The 10,949-nt window shown below is 59.9% G+C and overlaps 1 protein-coding gene and 1 long non-coding RNA gene across 3 annotated transcripts; one reads left to right on the top strand and one right to left on the bottom strand.

Moving 5' to 3' along the window:
- The first annotated feature begins 1,441 nt into the window (after nucleotides 1–1,441).
- LOC128332729 (uncharacterized) lies at nucleotides 1,442–4,811 on the top strand. Its single transcript, XR_008310733.1, has 2 exons — nucleotides 1,442–1,786; nucleotides 1,911–4,811. It is a non-coding gene; the product is annotated as an uncharacterized LOC128332729 (long non-coding RNA).
- A 29-nt stretch (nucleotides 4,812–4,840) lies between these two features.
- On the bottom strand, nucleotides 4,841–8,926 carry LOC128332727 (cdc42 effector protein 2-like). Of its 2 annotated transcripts, none has more exons than XM_053267365.1 (2): nucleotides 8,798–8,926; nucleotides 4,841–6,689 (listed from the first exon to the last, which is right to left on the bottom strand). In XM_053267365.1, the coding sequence occupies exon 2, from the start codon at nucleotides 6,525–6,527 to the stop codon at nucleotides 5,820–5,822; it is 708 nt and encodes a 235-aa protein (XP_053123340.1). In that variant the 5' UTR covers nucleotides 6,528–6,689; nucleotides 8,798–8,926; the 3' UTR covers nucleotides 4,841–5,819. The 2 variants fall into 2 exon arrangements, with proteins under 2 accessions (XP_053123340.1, XP_053123339.1); XM_053267364.1 differs by having other exon boundaries at nucleotides 8,794–8,917.
- Nucleotides 8,927–10,949: the final 2,023 nt, after the last annotated feature.

Consider the following 10,949-nt stretch of genomic DNA (forward strand, 5'->3'; position numbering starts at 1 on the left):
TGGCAGAGCACAGGTAGTCCTCTGGGGGGGGTCAGCTGGGCCTGCCGCTCGAAGTGGAGTGTGTCGACTTCTGGCCCTCCTCAGTGGGGGGGGCGGCAGCCCCACAGCTGCCTGCACAGGGGGGTCAAGTGAGCCGGCTGCTCTGGCTGCCCATGTTGACAGCAGCCACACACAGCTGTGTCCGGCACTGGAGGAGCTGGAGCACCCTTGCTAGGCAGAGTGGGGAGGCGTCTTCCTCATTCTGCTGGGGTGGGTGAATGTGGGCAGCTGCTGCCCTATACTGAGTAGACCACTGGCCTCAGTCTTGTCTTCACAGACTGGCAGCAGCTTCTCCGAGGGTGCAGGCAGGACTCTCTCTCCCAGGCCTGTCTGGGAGATGCTGCCAGCGAGGGAAGGTGGAACCTTCTGCTCTCCCCAGAGCAGCCCCTTCCCCAGAGGGGAGTATGTGGCCTCCCATTCAGTTGCAACCAGGGCGGACCCTGCCCAGCCAGGGGGACAAGTCAGGCTGGCTACCACCAGACCAGCTTTTCGGGAGGCAAGGAGGAGCAGAGCAGAGCGCCCCTCCTTCCCCGCATGGAAAATGAGCCCGGCTGCGGAGGCTAGGCCCAGAGGCCCCTCGCTCCGTCCTCTGCCCTCGAGCATCCCTCCCGGTGGCCTGGGAGGGGCACAGCCTTGAGCTGCCGGATTTGCCCTGCCTCTCGCACCCGCACTCAGCGAGGACTTCGCGTTTGCCCGGAGCTCGGGGGCAGCAGCGGGGGGTTGCCCTCCGGAGGCTCTCCGCCCGCCCCGTCGATGCGCGCAGTTCCTCGGCAGAGTCCCAGCCTTGAACGGCCTGGACCAGCTTGGGATGCGGCTGCCCGCCGCCACCTGCCGCAGAAACCGCCTGCGCCGGAAAGCGCCTCTTGGGCTAGGAGGGGCTCCTCCCGCTTGGTGCGGCGCCTCCCAGGAGCGCAGGGCGGCTGACCCCTCCATCAATGGGGCTCTGTCTGCCCTGCCAAGCCGCACCAGCCGCCGCCAGCCTGCTTCTGCCTGCTGGGTTCAGCCCGCTCCGGCGCTGCCCCCATCCGCACCCTGACACGGGATGGCAGCGGCAGCGGCAGCGGCAGCAGCAGCTGCGCCTCTCGCCCGCCCCACCCCCTCGCTGCTGCCTGGCGCCGGGCAGCCCACAGGGACCCGGCTGGGGCGCCCTCCTCCGGTCAGTGGGGGGCAGCCCCCGCTGCCTCTGGGCCGGCCTCCCTCCCTCCCTCCCTCGGGGCCTGCCTGGCTCCTTCCCTTATTTGGAAGCAGGCGAAGGCGAGAAGGGGGGCTCCTCCGCGGCGGCTTCCAGGCGGGTGCGGGCGGGGGCTGAAGCCGGGGCTGCAGGCCGGCCCGGAGGAGGCTGGGCCAGGGGAGCGGGGTGGGGCGGCGCGCGGGGGCAGAGCAGCCGTGGCGCTGGGGGGCGGCCGCCGAGCAGGGGCTGGGCGGGCCGCCGGGGGCGCGGGGAGCGGCTGGCGGCGGCAGCGGAGCCAGGCGAGCCCCCACCCCCCGGGATCGGGCTGCGGCAGCTCCTGTGGCTGGAGGGGCAGCCCCCGCGGCGAACAGGAGCCCCCAGCTGCTGCTGCCGCCGCCGCCGCCGCCGCCGCCTTGCCCCTCTCAGCAGCAACAATGACCAGACTCGGCTGCGGCGGGAGGCGGCAGCTCTCTTCGCTTCCCGGGGCTACACAAACGCTCGGAGGGTCCCAGGAGCGAGAGGCTGGTGGCCTAAAAGAGCCCCCCTAGAAACAGATCGATAGTTGCTGGCGGTCAGGTAAGCGGAGGACTTAGAACCCCCCAAGTCTGAAGGATCTTCAGTTCTCTTGAGCTATATGAGTTTAAATCAGAGTATATATGTATCAACAATCAGGGTCCTTTGCTTTTGTTTTTTAAAAAAGGTTCCACATGGTCATGGGAGCCACCTAATAGCGTAGCGGGGAAATGACCTGCCTAGCAAGCCAGAGGTTGCCGGTCTGTTTCCCAGACTCTGGGCAACACCTATATCGGGCAGCAGCGATATAGGAAGATGCGGAAAGGCATCATCATCTCATACTGCACAGGAGGCGGCCATGGCCAACCCCTCCTGTATTCCACCAAAGACAACCACAGGGCTGTGTGGGTGCCAGGAGTCGACACCAACTTGACGGCACACTTTACCTTACCATATGGTCATAAAAGAAACCTGAATAAAACCAGTATTACTGCGTCGAGAACCTTTCTGGATCCATACACTTAAAACCTGGACCCCATTTGGATTAAATGAGGAGGTCAACTGGATACAGATGTAGACTTCTGACCATTGTTACAGAATTTTTGGGAGGTATTATTTTTATGGAGATATATAACAATTCAGTAATTTGCAAATTTCATGGAGCATTGGATCCCGATTTACGAACATAGGAAGCTGCCATAGATTGAGTCAGGCCCATGGTCCATCTTGCTCAGGATTGTCTACCCAGACTGGCAGCGGCTTCTCCAAGGTTGCAGGCAGGAATCTCTCTCAGCCCTATCTTGGAGATGCTGCCAGGGAGGGAACGTGGAACCGAGATGCTCTTCCCAGAGTGGGTCCAATCCCTAAGGGGAATATCTTAACAGTGCTCACACTTCTAGTCTCCCTTTCATATGCAACCAGGACAGATCCTGCTTAGCTTAAGGGGACAAGCCATGCTTGCTGCCACAAGACCAGTTCTCTTCCCTTAGCTTTAGCTAAATTAGGGATTCATAAGGTTTATGAACTGGCCTCTCTATATATAGGCAGATGTAGATGTATAGAGTTTGTATGACACCATCTATGAACCAGTTATATTGACTTCCCTTGGGAATAATATATTTGAGACTGTAGCATCTCATTGGCACTAAGTTTTTAAGTAGTTTCAGAATTAGGTGTGATTGAGTGCTATAGGTTTTGCAAGTTACAGGTGGTCATACCACCAGAGATACTTTCAGAGTATATAATAAACCCAAAGCATTGCTAGAAGAGACAGCACTGAGAGAGGATCTTCACAGCAACAGGACTGGCTTGAAGAAGATTACATGCTGAATGTCTAGCGAGTATGTTTATACACTTTTATACACCTTTGAAATTTAGTTAACACATTATTTGAATCTTGTCAGCTAGTTACTATTGTTTTCTATAATTGTTGGAGGAATATATTAATAGAAATTGGAGGCGGATATATCGCTCCCAGTTGAGAGGGAAATCACATTAGTCAATTGCAACATGGCTTGGTATACTGTATTTTTATATTACGTGGAGCCACCATATAGCAATGCAAGGAGCATGATTCAGCCATGGATGAAGACTGTGCACTGACCAAAACACAGCTGGCTGAAGACATCTGCCTGTGAAGGTCTCTCCTTGTGCTGCACTAGACCATGGGAGTAGAACCCACTGATGGAATCGTTTATTCCATACCTCAGATACAGAAGTTTTCCTCCCTTGAGGCTTAGGACTCCCATTGGAGCATTCCCTTAGGGACTTTTCAATATATATTTATAGATCTTTCTACATACTTGGTTTGGCTTTTATCTCTACCATGAAGGTGTGTGTGTGTGTGTGTGTGTGTATTCTGTTTGGATCAATATTGGTTTTATTCAGGTTACTTTTATGGCCATATAGTACCTATTTTACAAAGTGAGAATATTGTGGATATACATTTAAACTAATATAAAGACACAGAATAAGAACATAAAATAAGAACAGCCCTGCTGGATCAGGCCCAGGGCCCATCTAGTCCAGCATCCTGTTTCACACAGTGGCCCACCAGATGCCTCTGAGAAGCCCACAGGCAGGAGTTGAGGGCAAGCCCTCCCTCCTGCTGTTACTCCCCTGCAAGTGGTACTCAGAGGCATCCTGCCTTGGAGGCTGGAGGTGGCCTATAGCCCTCCCACTAGTAGCCATTGATAGACCTCTCCAGGAAGATAGAACTAGAAATATATATATGGATGGCTCCTTTTGTTCACCACACTCTTCACTTCATCAGCACAGAGGTGGCTACTTTGGGTCCTCCCTCCCTCCCACCCCAGTCCTCTGCCCCATTGACTGGTGGCCCTCCTCCGCAAGGGACAGGTCTCTTTGGGGGGATATATCTTTCCTGCAGCAGAGGCGCTCTGAGCCTCCTCCCCACACCCCCTGGGGCACCCCAAATCCTCTCTAGTATGTCCTGGGTAAGCTGGTTGCCACTGGCCTGCACTGTGCCAGGCAACCGAGTGTGTTTGACTTGTGCCGGGTGCTTTAGAGATGGAATGGAGAAAGAAATATGTGGGCTGGGAATATAACAACGGCCCTGCTGGATCAGGCCCAAGGAAACCCATCTAGTCCGGCATCCTGTTTCACACAGTAGCCTACCAGATGCCGCTGGAAGCCACAGGCAGGAGTTTGAGGGCATGCCCTCTCTCCTGCTGTTGCTCCCCTGCAACTGGTACTCAGAGGCATCCTACCTTTGAGGCTGGAGGTGGCCTGTAGCCCTCCGACTAGTAGCCGTTGAGAGTCCTCTCCTTCATGAAGTGACCCAAACCCCTCTTAAAGCCATCCAGGTTGTTGGCGGTCACCACATCTCATGGCAGAGAATTCCACAAGTTTATTATGTGTTGTGTGAAAAAGTACTTCTGTTTGTTGGTCCTAGATTTACTGGCAACCAATTTCATGGGATGACCCCTGGTTCTAGTGTTATGAGAGATGGAGAAAAACACTAGAACCAGAGGTCATCCTGGTTCAACATTAAGTAATATGTTAAGTTGTATGTTGAAATGTTTCTGCTAATGCATATTTGCATAAATATACCTGTTCTATATCCTTACATTCTTGTGAGTTCAGTTGCTGCTTGTGCCCTCAAGAACCCACCTGTTGAAAATACTGTGTGTGTGGGGGGGATGATACTTAACTTGCAGCTGGGGCCGGCGGGGGGTGGGGGGGGCTCCAAAGGCCTTAAGGTCCAGGCTCCAAAGTTACCTCAGTGCACCTCCGCCCTGCAGAGCAAACTGTAATGGGGACAGGCCAGATCCTGGGCCCACTCCTTGGTCCTTGCCCTCTGCTCAGACTCTTCTGCACTGTTGTCCTTCAAGTCAGTTAAATCCAGAGTAATTGGAAAGCCCAACTTCCTACGGACTCTTTCTAATGCAGATTCAGATCCCTCTCAAATCCTCTTTCAAGAGCAGGAAAAGAGCTATCCTCTTAGGGGGCTGGTGGAAGTGTGATGGGGGGCAACCAAGCACCAGTATTGCAGGGTTCTGTCCCCAGCCCCCATTTCCCGCATGAGCTGCATTTAGGGGTGGGAGAAAGGAGGCCTCCTCCTGGGCACTGGACGGGTGAGACATCCAGTGAGCGAGCTGGGCAGAGGCTGCCCGCTGGTGGCAGCTGGGGTGGGGTGGCCTGCGGGGAGGGGGGGGTTGGCCGGAAGCCTCGGCAGCCCCTTCAGCCACTGCTGGGGCCACTGGCGGTGGGAGCCCCGCTGCTGCTGCTGCTGCGCTCTCTGGTGGGAGCCCCGCTGCTGCTTTCCGCTTTTCCCCAGAAGATCTCAAGGCTGCCATGTACAGGGAGAGATCAAGTCAACCAATCAGAGGCTTCCTTCCTTCCTTCCTTCCGGCCAGTGGCTGCTGCAGGGTGGGCCTGTGGGCACAAGACACCCTCTGCTGAGGGCCCCCAATGCCAGCAAGGGTATGCCTGACAGGGCCCCCTCCAGGCGGCCCCCAGGCGGCCCGTCCCACTCCTTGCACGGCCCCTCTTCTACTCCTCCTTGGGGAGGGCACACAGCCAAGCCCCGCCTCCCACTGGCCAACTCTCCCCCCACCGCAGAAGCACAGCCCCCCTATAGGGCATTGGGGGCAGCAGCAGCGGCAGGCCTCTGGTACCCCTCCATGATGCGCAGGACGTCGTCCAGGATGGAGGGGCCCAAGTCCAGGTCCAGCCTCAGCAGGGACTCCGAGCGGGGCAGGGAGTGGGAGGGGGAGCAGCTGCTCCCCCCCAGAAAGGAGCAGCCCTCAGGAGGAAGAGGAGGGGGCACCGCGTAGTGCCTGGCGGCCGAGAAGGAGAGGCCCTGCTGCGTGCTGCTGCTGCTGCTGCTGGGGAGGCAGCCTTCTGAGCAGCCCACGGACAGCGAGCGCTGCTGCTGCTGCTGCTGCTGCCGCCCCCACCCCACTCCGGGCGTCTCCTCCAGGTGCAGGCGCGGTGGCTTGGGGGGCGCCTGGTCTTGGGCCCGAGTCCCACTGAAGACGGGCAAGGAGACGGCGCTCCTCAGGAGGGGGCAGTAGCCACTGGCCGCCGGACAGGGAGCAAAGGGCTCGCCCCCACCGCTGTGGCGGCCCAGGTGGGGCAGCAGGTCGAACCTGCCCTGCAGGAAGGAGAGCTCCCCGAACATGTCCCCCTGGCCCTCGAGGCCGATGTGGGCGCTGTGGCGGAAGTCGCCCAGCGGCGGGCTGATCATGTCGCCGGACAGCACGTCGCGCAGCCGCAGCTTCCTGCCGCCCCGCCTGGGGGCCGAGGCGGGCTTCAGGTACATGGGCCTCTTGGCTGGCATCTCCGGCGGGCCCGCAGGCTGCCTCCGCTCCGAGGGCGGGGGGGCCCTCCTCCCAGCCTGGATTGAAGCCGCAGCAGCTGCCCTTGGCCGGGGCCGACTGCCCGGGGGGGGCACCCCCTCACCACTCAGCCGCCGCCACCGCCACAGAGGGGGCCCGGAGTCCTGCAGGAGGAGAGCGACAGCAAACACGTTGGCTGCCCAGCCCACCTCGGGAAGCTGCCGCGCCCGTGTCCCTCCTCGGCGCATGAAGCCCATCACCTCGGGTGGGCAAGGCCTTGCCAGAATGCGGATGTTCCCCAGGAGGGCTGCATCCTGCCCCCCACCCCTCCATTTCCTGCCAGGGCTGAACGGAGGCCTGTGTTTGGGACTGTGACTCCCCACCCAGCCTAATGGAGGCTGGACTCGGGGTGGGGGGACCCACGCTGGTCTCCCTCCACAGCAACACCCAGGCTTGCTGATTTGCGGCCCCCCCCCCCACTTCCCCGCAGGAGGCAGCTGCCCGGCTTCCCCCCCTCCCCGTTTACAAGGAGGGGAGAGCTGGTCTGGTGGTAGCAAGCAGGACTTGTCCCCTTAGCTAAGCAGGGTCCGCCCTGGTTGCATATGAAAGGGAGTCTTGATGTGTGAACTCTGGAAGAGATTCCCCTCAGGGGATGATGGAGCTGCTCTGGGAAGAGCAGAAGGCTCCCAGTCCCCTCCCTGGCAGCATCTCCAAGACAGGGCTGGGAAAGATTCCTGCCTGCAACCTGGGAGAAGCCGCTGCCAGTCTGTGAAGACAATACTGAGCGAGATGGACCGAGGGTCTGACTCAGCATATGGCAGCTTCCTCTAGATTCGTGAAGAGGGCTGTGCTGGGGCACTGCTAGCCTAGCCCACCCACCCCCCACCCAAGAAGCAGTATAGCTGGCTCCTCCCCACAGGGAAGTCCCTGGAGGGGGGAGGCAGGCAAGTGCCGCATTGGGGGCTCAGGCACCCCGGAGGGAGAGACAAGCAGCAGCTGCTGCCTCCAGCCCAGGGAAGGACCGTGCCTGCTGCTGGGAGCAACGGGGAGGCCCCTCAGGGGCAGGGTGGGGGTGTAGGGTGCTCGGTGCTCACCCCCCTCAGGGCACCTGGAGCTTCACAAGAGCGCCCGCCGAGCCCCTTCGCTGCAGCCCTTCCCGACCTGTCTGCTTGCTCCACTCCACAGCAAGCCCCCTCCCCAGGTGAGCCAAGGGCTGACTCTGGCTCCCTTTGGCCCCTGCACCTTGTCCTGGGAAAGGGTCGTCCGTAGGCCAGAAGCGGGCGGGCCCTCTTGAGGAGCTCTGCCTCCGCGGGCGGCTGGCGGACTTGCACAGCCCAGAGAGCAGCTTGCTGTCCTTTGGGTGGGTCACGGTCTTCCTCAGGACAGGCTGAGACCCAAGCCCAAAGTCAGGGAGCAGCAGGATGCGGGGCTGCCTCCCTCGGCTGCTCCTGCTTGGGGGTGTGGGGTGGGCAGGAGACACAGGGCAGGCCCGCTGGGTGAAAGTGGCGTGTGTGGGGGGGGTGTGCTGGCAGCCAACCCCCCAGCAGCACCACTGCTCTCCGGATTCAGCCACAGCCCAAATGAGGCAGACCAGACAGAGCAGCGAGTGGGTCAGGGGCATCAGGGGAGGGTCCTGCCAGGCTGCTCCAGGAGAGGGGGCGGGCCGGCTGCCGCCTCTCCAGACTCTGCCCCTCCAACTCCAGGAGCGGAACCAGCCACACCATCCCAGCAGGAAGCAGCCCTCCAGGCTGCCCAGGGTCCGGGCCCGGAGCCCCGGAGGACCCCAGGCCCTGGAGGCGGAGGCAGCAGCCCACAGACACTGCCTGCTGCGTCTCTCTCCTCCCCGCAGCCTCCAGAGCAGGGATTAGGGGCACTGCTCAAGGCCCCTCCTGGCTCCTCTGACATAACGGGGCGGGGGCTGCTTAGCCACAGAATCCGCTCCCTCTGCTCTCTCTCTCGCTCTCACAGACTGCAGTTCCTCCACCCGTTGCCACTTCAGGGCACACTTAGATTCAGTATAAGCCGCATCTGTGCACACACATGGGGGGGGGCATCTGGAAGGCCTCTCACAAGCGCTCACCCCTGAAGTGCACAGCCCCCCCCCGCCACTACCCCAGCTGTCCCAGCAAAGATAACTCTGATGTGAGAGGCCGAGGAGCAGCTGGCAGAAAGGCTGCAAAGCGAGCGAGAGAGAGAGAGAGAGAGAGAGAGACCCCCCCCCCACACACACACACACCCTGCTCCTCTCCTGCCCTGCAAGGATCGTACTTGCCTGCGGCTCTCTCCTTGGCCGGAGCTTCTCCTGCCCAGCACCACAGCATGGCAGCCTGTGAGAAGAGGCAGCTGAAAAGCCCCGGCCAGCCTCTGACGCAGAGTCAAAGCCCAGCTTAGAGTGCACAGCGGCTGCAAAGAGGCCCGCCCTCCCAGGCCGCATGTGCAAAGCCAGCCAGCTTGTCTGGGAGTTGAAGGTGTAGGTAGGTGTGTGTGTGTGTGTGTGTGTGCGCGCGTGAGAGCGAGAGAGCAGAGCACACCCCACACGCCACTCGGTGGGGAAAGCCCCCCGTTTGGGTTCCCCTTGTCTCTCTGTCCTCCTGAGGAGGGGGAGGGGGCTGCACTCCACGGCGTGCTTGCCTGGAGGGGGTCTGAGCAGCGCTTCAGAGTCATTGATTACATAGAAGTCAGACACACATACTAAATCAAATCCCAATTTATTTGGGGCATGGGGAAATCTTCCAGGAAAATGAATGACCTCAAATTTCTGGGAGGGCCACATCACTGTGTGGCAGAGGGCGAGGTGAACTCGGGTGAGTCCTTCCAGGACCATGATTGCTTCCCATGGGTCTCCGCTGCAGCAGGCACCCCCAACCCAACCTGAGGGTTAATGCCAACTGCTCTGCTTGCCTATCACACCCCTGGGATTGAACCTCCCTCCTTCCCTAAATAGCAAACAAACATTTAAAGATGTGAAAAGATGCTTCATGAGCCAGGCCAGGAACTATACATGCCTGGAAGACCAGATTGGTGCTCTCAGCAAGGTGGAGGCGTGCTGCTGAGGCTGCCACAGGACAATTCCTTCCAAAGCTCACTGGAGGACTAGCAGCTTTGCAAACTCCAGACAAGCTCTCGGCTCAACGCCTCCTCAGAACACAGCGCTGAGAGGCCCAGGACAGGCCTGCAAGCAGACCGCTGGGTCTCCTCACCTTTGCCTCCTCCAGTGGCCAGGATCTGAAGGGGATGGTGAGTGAGGCTCAGAGCCAATATGGGGTGCAGGTATTCCAGGACAGTGTTTCCCCACATTTCCCGCTTTCTGGATATGCCTGGAGACCAAACATGGACGGCAAAGCTTGTCCTAAGCGCCACCTCCTCCTCCTCCGTCATTCTCTGTGGCCTGAAGTCTGCATTCAAGACTAGGGTGCTCCAGTCTCTGGCCTTGTCTAAGGAGGGGGGGAGACATCTTGGAGGGAGAGCAGTGCACCCCCGTGCATGCAGGAGGCTCCAAGCTCAGCCCCTGGTTCCTACAGGCAGGGCAGAGGAAGATCCTTCCGTTCTGCTGCTGAGAGCCGTCCAACTGGCAATACCCGGATGTGGACCTGAGCGCCACCGGCTGGCCTCTTGTCTCTGGCCGGAGCTGGCAGCCACAAAGCGAGTGGAGAACTCTGAGCCATTCTGCGTCTGCAGTTCACCCACGAGCTCAACAGTGGAAAACCAAGCAAGGCGACACGTTTGGGGAAGGGGAGTCTGCAGGGCCAGGCCAAGACACACCTGCATGGCTGCACGAGGGGCGAAGAAGGGGCAACGCAAACAGGTGGGCAGACTGGGAGCCCATCTGGCAGCGGACCCCAGAGGAGGGGAGGCAGGGAGCCTCAGAGCCCCCGCAGGCGAGCAAGACTGCCCTCCTGGCCAGCTGCAGCCAGGGCTTTGTCAAGGGCCCATCACAGGCCACAGAGGCTGGCCGGACGCTTCTGGGGAGAGATTAGCCAGGACAATTCGACCGGGGCGATTAGCCCCAGCAGCCCTGCTGCATTAAGTGCCTGGCCTGTTTTCTAGCATAAGCCGATCAAGGGCTATTTATAGCAGGGCCCCTGCCCCGCCGCCGCCCGTGGCTCAATTAGGCTGACGAGATTGTCCACACCTGGACCACATCCCTGGCGAAGAGATCCTCAGGTGGCCTGGCCGGAGGCCCCACCCCCCACGCAGGCCAATCGGCCCCCATCCAACCAAGCAGGAATCCAGGCTTACCGCCAAGGGAGCAGCGGCGAGTACCAGAACGTGCCCCAGAGGAGTGCTGGCGAGAGAGATCTTCCGCCGGTTCCCCGGAAGCCAGGCAGGCCCCCGTCTCCTTGGCAAGCATCCGCCCTGCCCGCCAACCCCCACTTGAGGAACGCCCCACAGTCCACTGGCAGCCGCCACCCTTGCCTTTCTCG

The sequence above is a fragment of the Hemicordylus capensis genome, chromosome 7 (genome assembly GCF_027244095.1).
Source record: "Hemicordylus capensis ecotype Gifberg chromosome 7, rHemCap1.1.pri, whole genome shotgun sequence".
Classification (NCBI taxonomy): Eukaryota; Metazoa; Chordata; class Lepidosauria; order Squamata; family Cordylidae; genus Hemicordylus; species Hemicordylus capensis.

What these genes read in the sequence shown, in the direction of transcription:
- LOC128332727 (XM_053267365.1), bottom strand. Translation starts at nt 6,527, where the DNA reads ATGCCAGCCAAGAGGCCCATGTACCTGAAGCCCGCCTCGGCCCCCAGG.